The sequence below is a fragment of the Siniperca chuatsi genome, linkage group LG11 (assembly GCF_020085105.1).
Source record: "Siniperca chuatsi isolate FFG_IHB_CAS linkage group LG11, ASM2008510v1, whole genome shotgun sequence".
NCBI classification, from domain to species: domain Eukaryota; kingdom Metazoa; phylum Chordata; class Actinopteri; order Centrarchiformes; family Sinipercidae; genus Siniperca; species Siniperca chuatsi.
Window position 1 is genome coordinate 13,489,820 of NC_058052.1, and position 23,956 is coordinate 13,513,775.

The 23,956-nt window shown below is 39.6% G+C and overlaps 2 protein-coding genes across 24 annotated transcripts in view; both read left to right on the forward strand.

The window, feature by feature from the left end:
• dst (dystonin) overlaps positions 1–5,646 on the forward strand; it is a 104,165-nt gene extending 98,519 nt beyond the window's left edge. For 11 of the 23 annotated variants that reach the window (XM_044212956.1, XM_044212964.1, XM_044212970.1 and 8 more), the window contains 5 exons: positions 942–1,055; positions 2,431–2,621; positions 2,854–2,964; positions 3,614–3,740; positions 4,587–5,646. In XM_044212956.1, the coding sequence (XP_044068891.1) occupies positions 942–1,055; positions 2,431–2,621; positions 2,854–2,964; positions 3,614–3,740; positions 4,587–4,843 (800 nt within the window). In that variant the 3' untranslated portion in view covers positions 4,844–5,646. The remainder of the gene's footprint in view (positions 1–941; positions 1,056–2,430; positions 2,622–2,853; positions 2,965–3,613; positions 3,741–4,586) is intronic. The other 12 variants (XM_044212962.1, XM_044212966.1, XM_044212967.1 and 9 more) reach the window with 4 other exon arrangements.
• A 295-nt stretch (positions 5,647–5,941) lies between these two features.
• Positions 5,942–22,004, forward strand: zmp:0000000760 (collagen alpha-1(IX) chain). The gene is made up of 27 exons (XM_044215042.1): positions 5,942–7,229; positions 7,736–7,851; positions 8,974–9,097; positions 10,171–10,564; positions 10,663–10,740; positions 10,835–10,930; positions 11,019–11,072; positions 14,045–14,098; positions 14,193–14,246; positions 14,325–14,378; positions 14,545–14,598; positions 14,692–14,745; positions 14,818–14,871; positions 15,228–15,281; positions 15,384–15,428; positions 15,528–15,581; positions 15,669–15,722; positions 15,814–15,867; positions 16,002–16,073; positions 16,159–16,194; positions 16,632–16,676; positions 16,764–16,796; positions 17,449–17,595; positions 18,026–18,202; positions 18,926–19,016; positions 21,113–21,190; positions 21,478–22,004. Coding segments are annotated over exons 1-27 (2,331 nt in total). The 5' UTR covers positions 5,942–7,227; the 3' UTR covers positions 21,681–22,004.
• The last annotated feature ends 1,952 nt before the right edge of the window (positions 22,005–23,956 follow it).

Sequence of the window (23,956 nt, forward strand, 5' to 3'; positions counted from 1 at the left end):
GGAAGGTGAATATTGCTGAGGTCTATAGAGGGATTAGATCAGTCTAATTTTGATTGTCAGTTTTTGATTAACAAAAACATTTCCACTGCTGTGCACTACAGCTGTATGGATAGTATTGCTTGACATAGATTATTATTAGTATAAAGATTATTTTATGAATATTTTAATAGATCCAAAGTCACAATACTGTCCCTGAACCATTACAGCCACAATGGGTGTGTCCAATTACTATTATTTAATGTGAACTGATTTGAAATAATTACAACTTGTATAGGGTGAGGATTACATACGTATACCGTACATTACTTTTACTTTTCACCAAAATGACATGCTAAATATTATTAGTGTTGCATTACTTGATATAATAATTCGGAATAACTAACTGTAAAGGGATTAATATTTTCTCGGTTCCAGATCCATCAAAGGCTTTGGAGAGCTTAAGACGTAATCCTTAGTTTGAATAGAAATGGAAGTAACCACTGTGACTGTCTTTTCTTTTTCTTTTTGTTGGAACAACAACAAAAAGTGGTGTGGAGTTATTCTGTATTTTGGAATCATGTAAAGGGTTATTTACTTTCTTCTTAAAGTTTTTTCTTGCCATCTTAACACAACACCGAGCTCTTCAAAAATAACAGATGCAGAAAAAAAATTGCAGGAAAAACACAGCAAGACTCAAATTACCTCTTAGAAAATGTATTTCATTTGTTAGCGGAAGTTTTGAATTTGAGGCATGAATGTTGAGAGTAAGAACAGTTAACAATTACTGATCTGCCACTTACATACAGTATGTATATCAGTACGAAAACACCCTATCTGTGCCTATGTCTAGTGCAAAAGCTTTATGTACTCTGCTTGTTTCTGCTATCTTCTGTATTAATTATCAAATTTCTGTTTTTCCTGCTAAACCTTCCTCCTGCTGAACATGATATCATTTCTTCTAGTTCATCACCACGGGAGCAAAATGTTGCGCTCGGAATCAAACTCTTCAATTACTCAGTCTCCTATAGGTTGGCAAATCTCACACATTCTCACCTTGCTCCATGAACCCGCCAGTGGTATGTGTGTCTGCACATCCGAGTGTGTGCTGCTTGTGTTGTTTCCCGGTGTGTACTACTGTAGCTGTGTGTGAGCGCTCACTGTGAATGGCATCCCCGTAAACCACCTCTACTCACAATCAACTGTCATTCATGCATGCAGTTGTTTTGTGTGAGTCGCATCACCTGCTGTCACTTTCTCTAAGGCGCTGTTTTGGGACTTGATGCGCCACATTAGCTCTTTTTTCTCTCTCAGCATGTAACGAGCGGTTGTGAGCCGAGCTTCTTTTGCACTTTCCTGGTTTGCTTGACAATCAAACAAACAAGTATTTGAAAACCCTATGAAAGGTTCAAGAGATGCTTAGGCGACTATATTACCTGTAAATATAAAACTGTCTAACATTGTCATTGGGGTAAATGATGAAGTTTCCTCTATATAACACACAACAAAACTGAAGCAGTATTTATTGCACTGTTTACTTTGTTTGACAGTGTGGCTTAGTGATTAAAACTGCTTTTAAGCCAGTTTGTTTTTTAACACAACTGGTGCAAGGTGTGTTTGGTTTATTCGTGTAGTTTATCTTTCCTTTGTTTTGTAATACTTCTGATTTGGGCCGTTTTGGTGTGGGAGTGTTTAGGCGCACTTTGATTTGTTTAAATCTTTTCACCATTTGTTTAGCAGTCCAAGCAAACAAAGAAGTGTTGCTGGTTGAGAAACAAAAAGTTTATTCCACTACTGTTGCAGCAGTAAATGGACTTCTGTTGGACGAGTATGGATGAGATGTGAAACTGCATGAGTCTGGTTTTCATTGTTTATTCAGGATTTGAATCACAACTTTTATTTGAACTCATTTTAAATCCAGTCACATCATGGTAACACTTTATTTTACAGGTCCGTATTTCCCTAATAGTTTACCAATAATTGATTTACAAGTTTCCTGGAAACAGCTAATGTGGTGCTAATTATAGTGAAACCAGATACATTGTTCAATTGGTACATCTCCAATTAATTAATAACAATTAATTCATTCCTAGTGTACAAAGTACACCTACAAAGACTTTTAGTTGTCAAAATGACATTTTGTGAAATTTCTCCACAGCCAAGCATACAATTCAACATATATAAAAAATAAAGCTTCTAAGAATTATTTAATAATGAATAAATATTGGCTTGGCTTTAAATGGAGCAGTTCTTTCCAGGAAATTTCTGTTTTACCTATACTGAGTACAAACATACATAGTTATTTCTAGATAATTATTAGGAAATCAGGGGCTTAAAGTGTAAAATAAAGTGTAAACTCACTTCATCATAAACACACAACACAACACAAAATACTAATGAAAATATCACAGTTGAATTTATGCAACATGGCTCATTTGGAGTGTAATTTCTTAGCTAAAGGCAGGACCAACGTGGAGCTGCGAGAGAAGTTCATCCTCCCAGAGGGAACCACTCAGGTGATGGCGAGCTTCCGCTACCGAGGCCGGAGATCTCGGCCGTCATCTAGAGGAGCTTCTCCCAACAGATCCACCTCCAGTCAGAGCTGTGCGGTGCCGTCAAACCCAGCAGCGACGAGTACACTCAAGGTAAGAGGCTCCACTCTGCTGTGAGAGTCAGTTGTTGTCTAGTTGTCCGTCACACTGTTGATTGATCATTCCCCACCATGATTTTCCTCTCGTTTATCTGCCTGAGTTTATTAATTTTACATTATTTGATCACTTTCTTGTTTATTTTTTTGTGTTTCTTCCATCTAGTGTTTCTTGTAGTTTTGATTTGTGAATCCATGTCTGTGTTTTTTGATTTGCCATTGTTCCCCAGACTCCCCAACACATAACCCGCAATTATGATAAGCCCTGGCTTACAAACAGCAAACCCTCCACTCCTCTTAAATCATCAGACTCCTTTGGGAGCCAAGGTTCATCCTCAGAGGTATAGTCATAGCACATGATGTGGAACGCTTCAGATTTATGACCCAACTGAAATCTACTGCTTAATTATCAAAACAGAGACATATATATATATATTACTAGATAGCTCTATCTAGGCTATTTAGTAAGTCTAGATAGCTTCTACATTGTAAGAGGTGTATTTGTTAGGGGTTTATATTTCTGATTTTATCAATTTTATTCTGCAATGAAAAACAAAACAATGCAAGATCTGGAAGATGTTGGACTTACAAAGTGGTTTTATGTGTTAGAGATTTCAGTTGGGTCTATAAGCTTTAACTTCTTTGATTACTAATGGGCTGAATATTTCATTCTTGCCTGACAAAAATGTCTGTCTTTATATGTAATCTATGCATGTATGATTGTTTAATGACTTTTTAACTGCAGGTTTAACATATAATTCAAATACTAACTGCTTCTAAAAGAGATTCCACAGTTGTTGCAAAAATAAGGATTTTTGAGAGGATTTTTCATAACATTTGAAACTAACAACAATATTCGTAGTGTTTTTCTGGTACAACTTGTTATGTACTTCAATTGGTAAGGACCGTTTTCTAAAACACTGTCCTTATACAATGCAGTTAACTGCCATTGATTAAAAATGAAAGTAATTAAAGTTCTGTCTTTTGCAGGGTACACCAGTTCAAGGCAGCAAATTACGTCTTCCTGGGTATTTGTCAGGCAAAGGATTTCAGTCTGGTGAGGAGGGAACCTTGATCAGTGCTGCTGTACTGAAAGCTCGAACACAGACAATAGGTGGTAAGTAGAGAGCAACGTCAGTAACTCTCTTAATTATATTTTTAAGAAAATGTGTTTTTGTTGGTTGTTTGGGGCAGACTTGCAGCTCCTTAAAAGTGTGCGAATCAAAGAGAATTCAAGAAATGAAAACAATTTAGCCACTGTTGAAGAACAAACATCCTTTTTATATGTTTAAATAAAAAAACATTGTGAGATTGCAATAACCTTTTCAGGGGTCTAAGGATTGAATTCTAGTCTGTAGAAAATGATGGGTGAAGCATCTGAGATGTCACCCAGAGGTTACTGAAGGTGTCTGAAGCCAGGAGTTAGGGTTTACTGCTCCCTGCATGGGCCTCATCATGCCAGGAGCAAACAAAGAATCACTGGTAAAAGATCAACATTAAGTCCCTATTGGAAGTACAACATGGTATTAAATCTAGTATACATATACACAAAGTCCATAAGAGTCAATGTAAAATACGTGATATGAATAGTTAGCCCAACAGTAAATTAACAGATAGCTACTTAGAATGTTGTACTAGCAACACATTAGCCTCAGACAGCTAGCATTATTTTAACGGCTAGTTTGTTAGCACTAAACTGGTCGCAGAAAATTGTATTTAATATCTCAATTACAAACAGTCACAAAATAGCTGGAAAAAATTGACTATGTATTGATAATCATCCAAAAAGGGCATTTAGTAGGCGGATAAAAGGAATGGAGCTGTGCCAGTAGCGGTTGCTACTAGCAACAGAATGTTCAACTGAAACCAACTGCCAGTGGCAAAATACTGATACTGCTAACTTTACTGTTTAGGCTCATTCTTAGTAGTTCATTAATTATTGTCCTTGATTTTATCTTTCTAGAGTCAAGAAAAAATTCCAGCCGACCTGGAAGTAAAGCCGGAAGCAGAGGGAGCAGTCGCAGAGGAAGCGACGCCTCTGACTTTGACATCTCAGACATCCAGTCTGTGTGCTCAGATGTGTCAGAGACCGTTGGTGATTCAGCCCGAGCGACGCCGCGCTCTGCATCCCGTCAACACAGAGGAAAACCCTCCAAGATCCCCACTCCTCAGAGAAGAACCACTCCCACAAGCAAACTGGCCAAGGGATCCAAGCGATAGTCAGTGGCCTTGAAAACAAACAACCCAGGAGCTAGTTGCACCCTAAACACGTAATGGACACTGGAGATATCTAACTTAAAAGACTGCAAATGTGTTGAGTGTTATTTAAATTGTTGCAAAGATGTAAGATATTCTGTTGATAGGCAATATGGTTTAATATTATGTGAGAATGGAATGTTAATGGCCTTGTGTATTTGTTTTTAATGTATTTTATTTTTTGTGAAAAATGTCAAATTGTTTTTATTGTATTTTATTTTATTGATGCAAAACCTGTAGTGGTTTGACGAACACTAGAAAACCTGGGAATGACTACATTGTATGGTTAACTAACATTTCTAAACACACTAATGAAGGGCAACACGCAGGATAGCGGGAGAGTTACTGAATGTACTGTAATTTATGTATGCTGATGTTTGGAGTAGATGGTGCATTATGGTACCATTTGAGGCACTGCAATTATCTATTTAAGTGCTATGATATACTCCCAACATGCTTTTAAAGGGCAATGCAATATACTACAATAAACCCCAGTAAGCACTGCAGAAACCTTTGAAAAACACTATTAAAGGCTAGTAGCAGAAACCTCGTAATCATGAAGCTTTTAAGTCCTGTTTGTTTGTGAGCAGCTGACATCCCTGTTTTGTTTGACCACTTCCCAGCAGTGTGTGCATTGATCTTGAAGAGGTGCCACTCCATGTAGACATTCTCTTGTGCATTTATGTCAATGTGGTTAATTTCGGTAGAGCTGAAATTGTTACTGTAACATTACTTTGTAATAAACCTGCTTGCAGAAAACCACCAGAGACGGGTGTGGACCACAGAATCTTTCTCTGCTTTGCTCGTTTTAGCTCTGTTTATTAGTCATGCTAGCGACGTGGCTCTAGAGGTGGCAATGTCAGTCTGATGGTTGGTCAGTCGGTCCACCACTTTGGTTCAGACTAAAATATCTCTACTGAATGAATCCTACAGACTTTGGTGATCCCCTGACTTTTCCTCTAGTGCCACCACGAGGTTGACATTTGGGGTTTTTAATGAAATATCTCAACAACTTTTGGATGGATTGCCATGACGTTTTCTACAGATATTCAAGGTCCCTTGAGGATGAATCCTAATGTTGATCCCCTGACTTTCCTTAAGCACCATCATCAGGTCAAAATTTAAATTTTCTTCAATACTGGTTTGTGACCAAATACCTTTAAAAACTAATAACACTCAGCTATACTCTGTGTTCAGTGCTCATTAGCAAATGTTAGAATGCTAACTAAGGTGGTGAATATAGTAAACATAAGATAAACATCAGCATGTTAGCATTGTCATTGTGAGCATGTTAGCATGCTGAACTTAGCCTAATAGAGCTGCTAGCATGGGTGTAAACTCTAGTCTTATTTTCTCTTCATCTCTGTCCCTCTCTCTATGTCTCTGTCTCCCATGTGTCTTTCTTTCATGCTGCTGAATAAAGTAATTTAATGGGTATTAAAGGTTGCCACAGTGCTTTATACAGGTTTAAGAAAGTGGAAAGCATTTACTGGCTAATTGGACAATTAGTGGCTCTTACAAAACCAAATTAGCTAAATTAGCGACTCTGGCTTTATGAATTACAACACTTTAAAAACATTGTTTTTATTTTCTATTTGTATCTATACACTGAAGCAGTTATCTACTGTGTATTTGTGTTATTCAGTAGTCTTTCCACAATTTCCCTATAGTCTGCTTGTTAGATGCAGTATGGTGGTTTAGGTTGAAGGTGTGATCTTCTCTAGGTGGAATGTTTGCAGAGCATCTCGTGTTTAGCTGTGACATACTACATCTTTCTCTCAGTGAGACTGATAAAACACTGTCTTGAATGAACCTACACTAAAACCTGTGTGACTGTTTTTTAAAGCAATTATAGACTAAGTTCCTACAACAGTCCCCACAAAAGTCTTTTTTCTAACTGTATCACTGGATGTATAAAGAGATGCACAAAAGCCCTGCACAGTAAAATAAACTTTTTTTGAGAGCTGCATTGAACAAAATGTTGCTAAAGTATAAGCTTATTCTTCAATATTACTGTGATCCTACTGTGATACTCCTTTCAATAGTTTTAACCTACATAAAGGGCCTGGTATGTTCACCTACATTTCCTTAATGTGATGACTCAGTTTACTGGACTTGTACTGAAGGTGTAACTGGCCTATGAGAAGAGACAGATCCCCTGGGGACCAAAGGTGGAGTGGAGCTCAGGGGTCAGGCTCCTCTGAGACCCAGAGCTTCTAGTTTGAATGGTTCTCCTGTTCAGCTCAAACACTGGCCCGGGGATAGCACTTTAGAACGGGATATATCCTCACACCAGGAACTGGGAAAGATCCATCTGCAGGAGCCTTGGGACTTTCTTTTTCAGGAATATGTGAGTAATTACAACAGTCTGTGTAATTTTTTTTATTTTTAAAATACATTTTATGAAGGCAGTGGGAAATGATATAAATTGGCGTTGTCTATGATGTCAGGTTGCTAATCGAACGTAGGACAAGGTAGTTTATGTTATCTAGTGATTAGTGTAATTGTGTCTTCGAATTTGGTGAAACTTGAAAATGTTTGCATGCAAATATTGCTTTTGTAGGAAGATAATATTATCATACAATATGATTATAAAACCGTAGTATTCGTATTACATCAAATAAAATATTTAACTGATATATGAGTGTACAGTAGGCTGTTCAATAGAAGTCAGTAACTCAAATATGTTCCAAAATTATACATTTCTTTGCATACATGTTAAAGATTTAGAAAGAGTAAAAAAACGTTATGCTACATTTCTTGGCCTAACCAACTGGAATATCAAATCAAAACTGGTGAAATGTCCTTTTAATCTGATTTATTGAATTATTGATTTATTTAATTGCTGTACTGCAGGCACAGGCTTATAGCCCCTGACTTCAAACATTTGAACATGCCAGCCTACAAAGATATGTTGGTGTTTGCAGCACTCTTTGCCATCTTGGGACTGACCCAATGTCAAAAGTTGCCAAGTAAGTTTTTAATTTTTTCATCCTTATTTGACGACTACAGCACATTTCCCACTGGATCACTGCTGATGCTATTTTTGCCAGAACACTCCTGTTAAAGACATTTCTAATCTCACTGAGGCGTTTTCTGGTTAAATTAACTTATCATATAAAACATGCTTGACAATAATCACATATATCATATTAATTATCTGCTGTGATTATAGTTTTCCAGGTTGAACACTGTATGACCCAACAAGAGCAGCAGATGTCAGTGTTTGTCAGTTCATGGTCCATTGTTTGCCTTCACAGCAGTCTACCCAGTATTCTATTTCCTGCTCTCAGTGCCTATGTGGACACTAAGAGGTCAAAGAGATCACCCTGGGGTTAAGCTGTGTACATGAACCTTTGAAGTCCTGCAACTGAGTCGCCCTGTTACCATGTATAAACCAGTTAACACAATGTGGTTTTTTCGAGCTATGGTGTCCTGCCCACAGATAAAATGGTCTGTCAGCAGAAACAGCATGAGTAGTACTGAGAAACAATAATCCTAGTAGTGATCGTTCTTCACTGTAACCTGCTGTCACTTTTAGGTTGACTTTAATATGTATTGATGGCTTACTGACTGTAATACATGGAAGTGAAACATATGTGGAATCAGACAAGACTGCAGATTTTAGTCACAGACAGCAGGTGATTTCACAGAAAAATCTCTCTGCATACTCTTTACCAAAAATCAAAGGGGTAAATGGTTAACATGCCGCAGTAGCAGGTTTCAGCTTTTTCTACTCGAGTCTTAACATTTGTAATCAGAATCTTTCACCAGCGTTCATCCACCCGTTTTAATCTCACAGGAAACACCACAGCCATGCTGATCTCATTCAGACTGTAGTACAAAGCGTCCAGTGTTTAGAATTCAGTAGCCAAATCCACCCATGATAGAAAATAAACAGCCTCTTCATGTTAATGCATTTAATAAATTACCTCATTGTACCTGTGAAGAGATGCCGTTATTAATGACAATGAGTAATGCAACCATTTAAAAAATCAGTTAAATCAGCGCTGACATAAGATTTAGAAGCAGTCCAGCGCCTTTGATGCTGAATCAGTGTGATGTCAGACTAAGCTCAGTGTTTGTGCTGTGAGGTTTTGATCTGCTGGAGGAGTTTCGTGTGCCTGAGTCGAAAGGAGTGAGGAGAGTGGATGGCTCTCAACCTGAGGCAATGGCCTACCGTGTCAACCCTTCTATCCATCTACGGAGGACCATGAGGTACAGTACTAGGCTGCCTGAGCCAAGTTAATTTCAATGAAGCTGGACAGTGATTAAAGAGTAACTTAACACAGTCTGAAAATCTTGTTTTTGCTGATCTCCTGTGGCTTAACTTCTCCCCTGGCTGTAGTGACATAGAAGTGCACTCCAAGGTGTGTCAGTACACCGTTACATCACTGTTGGGTGAGGTTACAGGTGCAACAAAGTACACTTCACATATACTCTTTAAAGGGTAACTTCAAACCAGGGTGAAAAGCAGTTTTGCACCTGCAACTACACCCAACAATGATGTCTCAGGGACCTCGAGTACACCTGTAGATCACAGCAGGGCAAGAAGTTAAAGCACTGAAGGTCTGCAGAAACAACATTTTCAGGGAATGTTAAGTTACTTTTATGAGGGGATGTTTTAATTTATGAGCTTTAATAGCATGTCCACATGCAAGTGATGTATTTGATATCTTGAAAGTAAATGTATAATTAGTCACATGATTACAAAATTATAGCAATTAGAATGCTAGCTGCCTGGCTCTAGCAATGTTGCCATGACTATCTCGACGCCTATTAAATGGATTGCATTAGCACACTAACACACTAAAATAAGATGGTAAACATGGTAAATCTTACACTTGCTAAACATAAACATCATCTTAGCATTATTGATGTTAGCATTTAGCTCAAAGCACCGCTGTGCCTCACAGAACTGCTAGCATGGCTGTAGAGTCTTTGTCTTGTTTTTCTTTGAACTCTCATTTCCTGACAATGAATGCAGCGTTGCCTTTTGAGGTAAGTGAAAATGTGCTATGATTAAATTAAAGAAACACAGAATGGTTGTCTGCTAAGTAATGCATCATCAAAAAAGATTTCACAGGAAGTTACAAAGAAATGTGTCGTATGCTAATGTCATAGGCTAATGTGGAATTTAAGCATAAAATTCAAGTAGCTCTGTTTATACTAATTCATGTTCTTGTAAAATAAAACCGTTATGCTCCTAGCTTTATTAATTGTTGTTTTTTGAGGAAAGTCCCCTCTATTTGATGTTAACCTGCTCTCTAAACCTCCCTCTCGTGCCACAGCGATGTGTATCCAAATGGACTTCCCTCCGACTACTCCGTCATTGCAACATTTAAGGTGACCAAGGACACTGCCAAGAAATCGTGGGACCTGTGGCAGGTCAGTGACCCCAAGGGACAAGAGCAAGTCGGCCTACGTTTCCAGGGTGATATGCACTCTTTAGACTTTTTTTACACTAGCCCCCATGGGAGCCAGATGCTGAGGACCTTCCATGGTGTGGAAAAGTTGTTTGACGGGGAGTGGCACAAGTTGGCACTGAGTGTGAAGGGCAGCCAGGTGAAGCTGCTAATAGACTGTGAAGAGATCAGTGTGGAGTCTATTGATGAGCCGAGGCCCGTCATCCACCGAGGCTACACCTCTATCGTCAAGCGGGCTGTAGGAGATCGCTCGGTGTCTGTACGTAGACAGCTTGGATTTTTATGTATCTAAAGTAATATTTCAACTTCCTTTTATTTGAACTTTTATACCTCATATTATCTCCTGTGTCTCTCCAGGTGGACCTCCAGCAGATGGATGTGTCGTGTGACCCAGAGCAGGCCTATTCAGAGGGCTGCTGTGAGCTCTCTAGTGTGGTGGGTCAGCTCCCATTCAACATGGTTTCACTCCCTCTGTTAGAGATGTGTGTGTAGATTTAAAACTGTTGTCTCACCTTTCTGTCCATGGCAGTGTGGAGGGTATGCAGAAATCGGCCTAACAGCTGGAAGAGCGTCTTGCAAATGTATGAACGGACAACCTGGCATTCAGGGACCTCCGGGGCCAAAGGTGAATGTACCTGTACGGTGAAAATTGGCTGAACATTCTGATAAGACAAGTTGAATCTGAGCTGACATATTTTTTTATTCTTCTCCAGGGTCACAGAGGTCTTCCGGGTGAAGCCGGAAACTCAGGAAGACTCGGAAACTGGGTAAATAAATGTACAATGTCTCTCAGTCATGCGAATATCAACCCTTATGTTACGCTGGATGAAAGCATGTTCTGGCGTTTACTTGGTGTATTCTTAGCATTAGCAGCATCCCCTTCCTCTTGCAGCACAATAAAGAGTTAAACTGGATTGTGGGTGAGTGACATTGTAAAACGTACATATGTGAGACAGCAGTGAAGCTGTGGAAAATGGCAATAGAAGTACAACTGAGACACGACAGGATGGAAACAGATCTGGAAGGAGAAGCGCTAAGCGATAGTAAACATAAGGGCTCCTTTCATACTTTGAAAACGCATGTCCGCTCTGCAAAAGATTTAGGAGGAAGCCAAGATAATCACAAACCTATACAGATGTGACAATATATTTGTTTTTTGTCATTCTGAAATAACTATTTGCATCTTAAAACACAGGCCCTGCTGGTTTAGAATACAGGATTTAACTCAAACTGGCAAATGATCACAGGGTTTCTAATGGTTTTGCTTTTCCATTTGGAAGAAACTGAGCCAAATGTAATGAATCCCACACACAGGAAAACCAGGCAGTTGAGTAATAACCATACTCACCAAGTGTCTGGTAATGAGTAGCATTAGTCTGCTTAACTATTGTGTGAAATTTCTCAGATATTTTGTTTCTTAAATGTCTTTATTTTTGTGAATAAGGGTACTGCATTCACCACAAGAGTATTCTGCTGCAGGAGCCAGTTACACATGCATCAATGAATGAACAAATACACCGTCATTTGTATCCCTCAGGGAGCTGCAGACATGATTATTTCAACTTTAGATTTATGACTTGTTAATCTCTTTGATGCTTAGCAGTCAGTTATGTTGGAGCAGATCTGAGAGTCTTTTAAAAACAATCCAGAGGACATCTGTTTAAAGAAGAAGGATTTTTTTTATACGTATGTGATGGTTTGGCATTTATCATGCCCTTTGCACTCAAATCCCCCATGCTGCCTGAGCAAACACATGTACGCCTGTAGGCCCACGTTCTCTCAGAGCACATTTCCAGAACTGTACATGGTACATATTGATGTCCTGAATTGCAGCTGTAGCTCATCTGGGAGTAAACATCTGTCTTGTGTAACTCGTTAGAGTTTTGACCTCCTGCCAGCTTGTGAATCACAGAGCCCCAACATGTTTATCTCCTCCCCTGCTGGCATCCAAGGAGGGCATTTCCTGGCACAGATATATGAACTGTCCATCTCAGGTGGTGGGTGGTCCTTTGCTCGTCGGAGCTATACCGCCTTACAAACGTTGTAAAGTTCACGGTCATGCCTCTCGCCGTACTGTCGGCCATCTCTGAGGTTAACCTCTGCCTAGCTGACTCTGCTTAAAAACAGTGTTAGGTGAGATGGTCAAATAAACTGACAACAGAAAGGCGTCCTGGCCTTGTTTAATCTGTTTGTTGACTCAGTGAAACACATCCAAGTGGAAAACACTTTTCCTTTTACTACTGAGGAAGTCAGCATCTGTGCAAACAGTACTGATCCATTTTGTTGTATTTATGACTAATGTTTCCTAAATCCTGCTGAAAATGCTTGTGTATATTTTCCACCAATGTGACATTTATAGCATGTTCACATTTTAAACTTAACTATCCTCATTTCATCTCATGATTTTTACAGCTTACGTTAAAGGAATAGTTTGACAATTTGGGAATACACTTCCTCACTTTCTTGCTGAGAGTTAGATGAGATGATCGATACCGCTCTGATATCTGTGCAGTAATTATAAAGCTACCACCAGGATACAGTTAACTTAGCATAAAGACTAAAAGCAGGGGGGAAAGGCTAGCCTGGCTCTGTCCAAAGTTCAAAAAACAAGATATAAGTGTTAATTACTGAGCTTTAGAGGTGCTGGTAAGCACTGTCTCCTGGCTGTAGATTTATATTTAAAGGAATAATGCAACGTTTTGGGAAATACGCTTCCTCACTTCACTTGTCGAGAGTTAGATGAGAAGATTAATACCACTCTCATTTTTGTCCGTTAAATATGAAGCTACAGCCAGCAGCTGGTTACAGCTTAGCTTAGCACAAAGATTGGAAACAGGGGGAAACAGCTAGACTGGTGCTGTCCAAAGGTGAGTGCAGCTCTTCTTTGTCCACCTAGGAATACTGGAATCATAATTTATTGTGCAATATGTTATGTCTGCCTATATGTTGTGCTGTTGACACTGTACTGAGCAGTTTTACCATGCTGTACTGAAAACTAGTTTCACCAACTCTGGTTGTGTGGCCATTAAAGCAAAGTCAAGTGAAGAAAAAAAACACTTAAGAGCATTTATTATAATTATATATCTTGTTTGTTTATTTTGTACAAAACCCAAAGAGTAAAAATGACAATTTATGGTTTTACGGAGGTTACTATTTCTTGCTCAGGCGCAGTGACCTCCTGCAGTCTTGTCGTCACTGTCACAAATTGTTTTTTTAATGTCACACTTTTTGTATGGCTTAAACAAACTAGATGTAACATGTTAATTAGTGAGCCTTAGAGGTGCTGGTACTGTAGGTGGATTTTGGTATCTTTGGACAGAGCCAGGCTAGCTGTTTCACCCTGTTTCCAGTCTTTATGCTAAGCTAAGCTAACCTCTCCTGGCCTGAGGTTCAAATTTACCGTGCAAGCATGAGAGTGCATCTAACTCTTGGCAAGAAAGCAAATAATAAGTGTATTTCCCAAAATGTTGAAACATTCAAAACATTTCTTTCTCTTTGTTAACTGTCTGTCTTGCTGCTATGACAGCAGTAAACAAGGCAAATGCTGTCATGTCTAAACAGTTTCTCTGTCTGATGCATCCAAAGTTGAATCTCCCAGAAGTCATCAGTGACTTTCTCTCAGTGGAAACAGTCGCTAATGTTCACATTTTACACTCTATTTCTCAAGCTGATCCATTCACAAACAAATAGCTGCAGTGCAACAAGTCTTGCTTGTAATTAAGTCAAACTTGTCTTGCAGGGGATCAGGGGAAACACAGGAGACTATGGCAACATTGGCGAGACAGGCCCAAAGGTAAGATCTGGCTTTATGTGCCCCTATCAGTGTTACACTTCAGTTTGGCTCGTTCTTAAGACGCATTAATGAAACCTCATACACACGTCCTCAGGGTGAAGAAGGAATCAAAGGCGAGAAAGGAATGAGAGGACTCTGGGGCCAAGTGGTAATTTATCACACTGAGATTTATTATTTTCTTTACCCTGAAATGTTACAAATCTGCATTAATGAGATGTTTTAACAGGGAGACAGAGGTCCTAAAGGGCTGAAAGGATTACAAGGGGCAGCAGGCTTCAAGGTAAACTCCTCCGCTGTGTTCAGGCTTTAATTGGACCTGTTTAATTAGACAGCCAGCTAATGAAGTTACAGACTTTTCATTGGATTTATGTGCAGTTTGTTGTTAAAGTTGTATAACTTTATAGATAATCCAGTGTTTAATGTCGACGTTTTGACTGTAATTAAAGGGAGTTCGTGGGCCACCTGGAGACATTGGAGAGACTGGGAAACCAGGAGAAGTTGTAAGTTAACCTTTAAGAAACAGTGGTAAGCCCTTTTGCAAGTCATTATGTAGGCCTAATTACTGTATTACTAACATTTTGGCCTCCTTGAAGGGTGCTAAAGGCGAAAAAGGATATGAAGGGATTCCCGGGTTTCAAGGAGTTAAGGTATTCATATTTCCTCCTTTCTGTCTTCTTTTTATCTAGATATTGTGATTTAATCACGCTTTTATTTTTTAGGGAGAAAAAGGGGCCCCTGGTGGAGCAGGGCGTGCTGGGCCCAGAGGAAAGCAGGTGGGTCGTTGTGGGATTCCCTGTTCCGTAATTCATAATAAGACACTCTTAATTCTTTGTCCGGTACCTTCAAAATCGTCTCATGTGAGCGTGGAGAGCCAGTGAATAATTTTTAATGTGGTAAAACACTGGAATAGATCTATGTTTTTGGCTTATGTGCCGTCTCCATAAACAACATTAGTTCATGTGGCTGGATTTTGGCTGAGATCTGAGGGCCTGAACTATATCAACATAAGCTGGTGAGTCACTGAAAGAAGAGCCTCGACCGCAACGATAACCTACTCTATTGTATATGAAGGAAGGCTTCCTGGTTCACCATGTTGCTTACTGAAGGAAACGTGTTGATGATTTGACAGGGTATTGTGGGAGATCCTGGAGAGAGGGGAGCTCCTGGAGAGAAGGGGAAACCTGTATGTATTTGTTTGATTTGATTTACACCAGTATACGAACATCACAAATATTTCAAAATGCGTTATTTTGAATTTTGATGGATATGTTGTTGTGAAAACTAGGGGATACAAGGACCTGTGGGCAGAGCTGGCACCATCGGACCAAAGGTGAGTCACTGCTGACACATCCAGCGCCTCACTCCTGAGTGCTCACTTACACTCCTAAAATAATTTGACCGTTTTATAATAATGATAGCGTTTCCCCAGGGTATTATTGGAGATCCGGGCTTACCAGGCAGAGATGGTGATCCAGGAATAGAGGTATTATATTCTGCCGATGATGATATCTTAATGGTGAATTTTAGAAGCAGTCCACTTGTATTTTTAAGTGTCATCTATTCCTCACAGGCTTATCAGGGACCACAAGGTCTCAGTGGGAAACTCGGACGAAGTGGAGTAAAGGTAACTCTTTGATCTTGTTTAGTTTTGTAAATAATTGGGCAATTGAGTTATTTTTAGCAGATTCATCTGTTGTGGTTTGTGTCTTTTACAGGGAGAGAAAGGCACCCTTGGGTCAGCAGGAGAAATGGGTCCCCAAGGGCAAACTGTAAGTCACTTTTTCAGTCATTGAAGACAAGCGCATAATACATTTTGTACATAAAGTAGTTTGCCATCTTAAAGGAAAATGACAAAGAATGAAGCAGTCCCTTAGGTCGGTTTAATAAATGTTTTATTTTCGAGGGCCCAAGAGGTTACAAAGGTTCTGCAGGGAGGCCAGGAAGACCTGGATTTATCGGCCCACCTGGACCTGCTGTAAGTCCTCCAGATGAATTTTCTAAACTCTTCCAAACACTAGTTCAGTTTCTTCAAGCCATTAAACCATGTCATCTCTTTGCAGGGACACGTAGGTGTGCCTGGAAAACCAGGGCCCAAGGTAATACATCCTCATCCATTACCAATTAGAAATAAAAAATGACAGCAAAATCACAATTTAATTAGCCATTTAAGAAATATTTACTAGTTCATGAGCTAAATACAATGATACGATTCAGGATCTGTAGATGTTTTCTGTTCCCGCACCAGAATTTATTATTTTGAGGTAACAGTTAAATATAAATACAGGTCAAATGAGATACTAGCTAATCTACCTACCTAACCCAAATCCGAAATCCTCTGCACAGCTGTATAATGCAGTCGCGTGCTGGTCAAGCTATATTGTGGCCTGGCCCTAAAATGACTTTAAGCATCACTATGTTCATTTGGTTTACCAGTGAATGAACAATCTATCTATTCATAAAGCAGAACACCTGTGAAATTCTCATGTATCAAATATTTGCAAGCTTCTAAACACTTTTAATTTGCCTTGTGCAGGGTGACACAGGAATCCAGGGAATCCAAGGAGTTAAAGGTGCACAGGTACTGCCTTAAATATTTCATCCTCTCTGTTCATCATTACATCCTCTTCATGTTTTTTTCCTAACATGACTTTGCTCTTTTTTTAAGGCGGAAAAAGGAGTTAAGGGCCCAAAAGGAAAGGTGAGCTGTGATTCTGTTGTTAGAGCTTCACTGACAAATATAATAAGGTTTTTTTTACTAAGAGATGGTATCACTACCACTACATACTACCACTGCGTCACTGAAAACAGCAGTCATGCAGATGTGTGTTTCCTAACACTATGATGTTCCTGCCAGACTATCAACATTTTATTGGGTAGAAAATGCTGCATTCATCACATTCTCAGTTTGCAAACTGAAAAATCTAATATCAATCCATCAAATAATGTTCCAAACGCATCTGTAGATGTAATGAGGGCAGTAACACCCACAGTTGCAACAAAATGAATATTGCTCATTTCCCAGGTGTTCTTTACCATTTGTGTATTATACTTCCTTTGCAGGTTTTGTGTATTCACACATTTTATTCTTCATTCTGGTCACATTTTTAAAGTTGCATTTAGCATGTCTACTAATATTTACTCTTACAACTGAGAGTCTGTTACTTGCTAGTTTGCTTAATTGTCTATATGAGTGCCAGTTACTGTGTTTTATATGACGTAATAAACATTTTAAGCAGTTATTGCTTTCCTTAAAATTTGTGTCCATACAAATGTACTGTACTGTATTCTGATGGATGCACTGGGTCTGTCCTGAATTCAGTCCTACTGATGTTGTTAACCTGAATCTGTAGGTTGGAGACAGGGGTGAGCAGGGTCCTCAGGGAGGACGGGGGAAGCGCGGCCCGGCAGGCCCACCTGGACACTCAGGTCCTGTCGGAGTCAAGGGGGTTCGAGGTGAAGGAGGACCAGATGGCTTTCAGGGGCCCCCGGGTCCACCAGTAAGTTTTTGGCTGATACCACAAACATTACAGCACTACAATATAGAGTAGTACTGCTCTTCAGTCTCTCCTATAATTGGCACTTCATCTCTCTGTGAATGATGGCACAGAAACAGCAGAGTAATCATTTGCACTAGTAGTTACACTGACTGGCACACACAGCGTTTGGTAACAACTTGTGGTGTCAAGAACACGTTTATACAGTTTCACATTAGCCTGTAGTTAGCAGTGACTCACAGCAAGGGTTTCATTTAGTGTGGCTATAAATCCATAATGAGCCTCAGGAAATATTGTTGGCTTCATTTGTTCATTGCATTTCCTCTGAGAGGCAGCCATTGCTTCAGCATGCCCTGTCCTGTAATATTCCATAGTACATGTCCCACAGTTGGGTCGCTTCCAGTGATGGATGTGGTAATGATTTGTTGCACAGGGCCCGACCCTCCCTGCTGAGCACGTGATCGAGGTTTGTAAGAAAGTGGTCCTGGAGCAGATGTCCACCTTTGCCAACTCAGTGAAGAGGACGTGTGCTGCAGTTTGTCCTCTCTATGGGGACGTGCCCATGGGTGCCCCTGGTCCCCCCGGACAGAAAGGACCCCCCGGACCTCCTGTGAGTTTTACAGTTTTGGTGTTCTGCATAGACACTCTAGGGGCTTAATTTTTGTCAGGTGTCAGGTGTCACCTCACCTCCTGTAGACCTTTAGCTGAGACATGCTGTCAGAGCGCAGCACATTCTCCATACATTGTTCGTATTTGTCTCCCTGCCTGAGTAAAATGCAAACACATTGCGAGGGTCTGGACTGGACTAAGAGAGCTGAAGTATTTGGCAGAAAAGCTTGGAATGAAAACATTACGATTTTCCACGTCTCCATGAGGACAAATAAGGAGTCACAGACTAGACACTTGGTCTGTGTTGAATGGTTTTTGGAGAGTATCAAGGCTGTCCTTGGATTGGAAAGCCTTTTCCACATTATTATACAGTGTAGAATCGATTCATGTTCCACAACTTCTTTAATCACAATGACTCTCAGGCTGATAAATGCTTGTGAAGCCATGACTATATAAGAATATTCCACTATATTAGATTATGGCCAGTAAGCCTTCTGTTGTGGCATTTAATGCCAAACCAAGAACAGTACTGTACAATGTTTTCCCAACGAATTACTATATGATCAGCCAAATAAATCTTTTCAGTGTTTTTGCACAGAGCTGGTCAGAGGGGATTGGAACCTCAATTCATGACTTGACCTAAGACAAAATAAAACATTGCAAAGTTTTTACTGAAAACACACAAAAGATTAACAATGTATTTTCCTATTGATGATGTTGTCAGGGTGACCCCGGTAATGATGGTGTTGATGGAGAAGTGGGCCTGCAGGGATTCTACGGAGAAGCTGGAGAACTTGGCCGCCAAGGAGAAACAGGTGTGAAAAACAAACTTGACAGGTTATATTTATGAATATCATTAACAACAAAACTATAATTCACCAGTGCTTGTTTTAAGAAGAACCAGTGGTGTAAAAAGAATTCAGATCCTTTGCTTTAACCTGTATTCATTGATTCTTTTGGCCAGTTAGGGGCAGGACAACAAGCTGTAAACACATCTGTGGTGAACATCTTAGCAAACAGTTGCTTATTTACACATCCAGCAGACACATTACTAATCATTTGGAGATGTTTTTCACAAAAAACAGCTGCCTGCTGAGAGCGTTGCGAGTGAACGAAAACAGTAAAGTTGTGGGCCATAAAACAATGAGTTAAGAGGCACTAAAACGCTCTATAGAGGGTTATAATCTCTATGGGTTGTTCACTAAGTAGTCATTTGATCTATTGTTGATAAATACATAAATATTGACTGAGGCAGCTTAAAGGGACAGTTCACCCCAAAATCAAAATTTCCTCTTACCTGTAGTGCTATTTATCCATCTAGATTGTTTTGGTGTGAGTTGCCGAGTTTTGGAGATTTTGGCCGTAGAGATGTCTGCCTTTTTTGAATATAATGGGACTATATGGCACTCAACTTGTGGTGCTTAAAGCGCCAAAAAAAAAAAAAAAAAATGCATTTGAAAAACTCAACAGCAATGTCTCTTTCCAGAAATCATGACCCGGTTACTCAAGATAATCCAAAGATTTGTTGTGAGCAGTTTCATTTAGGAACTATCGGTAGAAAGAAAATAGTTCATACATGAAACTGCTCACAACAAATCTGTTTCAAGTGCCATGTAGTCCCATTATATTAAAAAAAGACATCTCTATGGCTGATTTCTCCAAAACTCAGCAACTCACACCAAAGGCAGAAAGAGGATAAATATGTATTTTTGATTTTGGGGTGAACTGAACTGAACTAAGTAGCAATTTAGTCAATACTCCATTATAAGTAAAAGTCCAGCATTCAAAATTTTACATAAATCACCGATGTTACACATCACGATCAGTTCACTTACTTACTTTTATGGGGGTACTACTCTGTGGCCCTTTGTCAGCTCTGAGAAAAATAACCTTGGTAATGTCATATTGGTGTCATCAGGGGTTATCTTGGCCTGTGCTTTGACGTTACAAAAACAGAAAGCCTGCATTACAAACTGGAGACATGGAGTTTGAAAGATGCAGATGTTTGCCAGGCAGTGAGGTTCTACCGAGGACGCTATCAAGTTGCATTATTGTAAGTGTTGAGTGTAGCGTTTTTAGAGCTGGACTGATAGCAGAGACTAATAGTACAGACGTCAACATATATTTCTCTTTTTTTGTATCTGTTTCCCACAAATCCCCCAACTTCACAGAAGTGCAATCCTGAATTGCTGGAGGACCCCTTTGAGTAAAAATACATAAATATTATCAGCAAAATGTATCAAAAACAAAACTACTCATTGTGCAGAATGACTTCTTCTTCTGTGGTATTATTATACATTTTATATTACTGAATTGTTATTACTGATGCATTATCATGTAAGCAGCATATTAATGTTGCAGCTAATTTAAACTCTTTTCCACAGAGGCCACCATGTTGTACCGCCATGTTTCTACGGGGATGCAATCGGTATTCAAATGTTTGCAAACTGCAATTTCACCGCTAGATGCCACTAAATCCTACACACTGGACCTTTAAGTGCAGTATTTGAATAAATGTACTTAGATTCTTTCCACCATTGGAAAAAAACACACTATCTTTGATCATGAACCGCATAGTATGAAACTGCAGAATCAAATACTGTCCAGCGCTGTAAAGCCTGTAGGCTAGAATGTATGTTCGCGGCTCTAATTTATGGTTAGAGGCCTGAGCATGATGTCACACTCATGCTACGTTCCCGTGCCAAGCCAATGAAATCGAAGAATATTTACAAGGTGTTTTAAACATTTATTTAACAGTGATCTCAGTAACACATATGGTCTTTAATCAACATGTACGCCGTGTTCTTGAGTGTTCTCATTCCTGGGGGAATAGCATTTCAGCCTGTCTGCTGTCATTGCTGCTAAGAGACCAATGTATGTGTGTGTTTGTGTGTGTGTGTCTGGCTTGCAGGTGACAGAGGAGAGCAAGGTGATAAAGGGCCCAAGGGTCACGGCCTACCTGGCTACAGTGGAGACCAGGGACCAAAGGGTAAATTAATGTTGTTTGATGATTTGGTTAAAATGAGGCATTAATCGATGTCCACATCTGGGCTGGTGCATCATTTTACAAACTATATTCTGCTAAGTCTCTGCTTCAAATCCCAGGAAAGGGGAGAGGAGATGTGTTACTGTAGGAGAAGTGTGTTATTTGCCAAAAAAGAAATGATTTTTCTCTATAAATGTTCTGTTCTTGGAATCTGTGAAAACAGTCTTACTCAGCTAACTGAGCACACAGAGAGGCCTGAAGACTAAACAACATTTTTGCCTTAATCACAGGTCAGCGTGGACGTCCTGGCAGAGCCTTTAACGGCCAGCCAGGGAAGCAGGGTGAGAGGGGACATGTAGGCCGGCCTGGACTCAGGGGCCACCCAGGTCTCAGAGGGCCTCCAGGTGTTTGTGTCACCTCTGGGTGTGCTCAGCTGAACTCCACCAGTGGGACACCTCAGCCAGCACCGCGGAGGTTAAGGAATCGCCCGTAGAGGAAAAAAACTAGGCTATGTGGACAGTGAATTGAATATTGAGCTTAAAGGAGGAAAACATGGTAGACTGTTTTTGTTAATATGTGTTTGTTCAAATAAATTGAAATTTTCATGTAAATATGCATCCCAACTGAAACCTAAACTGAACTTCTGGGAACAGTTTGATCTACAAGGTTACCAAAGACAATGCCTATGTGATTTAAAGGAGAGTGATAACAAAATATATTTGTATAAAAAGACCGTCTTCATTTAGTTTTATTTAAACTGATTTCACAAGTCCGAGTTTAAACATCTGTTCTTTATAATAAAAAACCCAAAATGATACTGATGTTTTTTTTAGACTATTGTGTGAAAGCCTGATTTAGGTTCATGATCACAGCTATATCTGTCGTGGAATTTGAGAGCCATTGTCATTACAAAAAAAAACAATCCGTGGTTATGTTTGAAGAACATGAATATAATTTATATAATACGCTGACAACGCAAATTATTTAAAACTCTCAAGAAGAGTAGAGCTCAGAGTTGTCTTTTTTGTATTTCACATATATTGTCTGTATTCGTTCTGTGAAAAAATACAGATTTTAATGACACTTAAATATGTTTTAATTACTACATTCATCATAACTTGGATGTTACACTGTACAGATATTGTTGTGTTTAGAAACTGATCTTATTCTTAAAGCCTCTAAATGTAGGATTTGAAAACTTACAGCTTTGGCGCTCCCCAGGAGAAGTATAAAAAATGACACTGTGGCAAAGAACAATGTGTCCTGCGTCTGGGCTGTGAGGCGATTTTAGTGTAGTGGTCATATTCTGTATTATGTGATGCATACTTACCCAAAAAGACACAGCCGCTACCATTGGAATGGCTGTAAAACATTGAAAACGTTTTTCTGAACGCCACAAAGATCTGAAATGACTCTTCGTATTATCGGAATTTAATCCATTCAGTACAATAAAATTTGAAAAGTCTAGAGGAGCTGTATCAGGACATTTTTTCATGACATTCACGTTAGGTAGTTAGCTGGCTCGCAAAAAAATGTGCAAAGGCTGAAAAACTTTTGGTGTGTGCACCCAGTGAGCAACTTTCATCGGAATGAATGGGAACACAATATCAAGTTTTCTTAATACATTCATGTTTCGGTATTTTAGTACCGTGAGGACACACTCCCTAATTTTTTTATAAGACCCACAATTGGCCCCAGATCCCCAGATTTTGAGATTGCGTGTGCAATGGTGTGCTAGAACAGAAACAGGGAATGTACCTTTAAGGCTTTGTATTTAGGTTTGGAAATCCTATCTGTAATGATTTGTGGTTACAATTTAAGTGCTTGTATATCTTAATTATGATTCATTGGACTACAGAGAATATGCATGAGTTTAGCTGTCAACAGAAAAGTTAATAATCTACAACCTGTTCTTACTTTTTTTTTTTTTAGCAGTTGTTGTAGCGATGAGAACAAACAGTGACACAAACAGCAATGTTTCCCACATGGTGGCTCGGCAGATGCTGTTGTAGCGCTGTTGCTTCACAGCAACACAGAGCTGGTTTGATTCCTGGCCTGTTTAGACTTTCCAGCTGAAAAACCTACTGGTCAAGTGAAATGGAGACTCTAAATTGCTTGAGGGTATGAAGTGTCTGTCTGTCCCTATTAGCTGTGCAATGGGCCGACGCCCTTTCCGGGGCATTTCCCTGCTTTGTGATCAATGTATGCAGGGAGAGAAAAGACTTGAGTTGAGAAAGATAATGATTGAGTGTTTTCCACAGCTCAGATCTAGACAAACACTTCTAAAAGGGGAAACACACAGGGAACTCTGTGCGTGGCTCTTCTCAGTGTCTTTCCTGGCTCACATTTGTTTCCTCTGAGAAGCCCATCGACTGTAGATCGTCATCCTCAACCCCCTCTGCGACTGCAGCATCATGTGTGCCATGCTGCTCTGGATGCTGTGGCCACCTCTGTCATGGAAACTATTACTAATCCACGATTATCCTCTGAATTTTCTTTCTGGGCTCAACCACTTGCTTCAGACATGCTCACTATTTTTCTCTGTGGCAAACCATACAAGTGATCATGATAAATACGGCTTAATACATGTGAGCTGATTAAAACGACCCAGTACGGTTGAGCTTCAAAGCGATGGCACAGAATCAGAGGTTATTAGAGAGAGAGGTTTTATGTTGTCCTCAGGCAGTTATTTAAAAACGTTTCAGAGCAACTGCCAGACACTGTAAATGTCAGTTGATGTAAGTAATAAGCCAAATGTGTTATTGTGTT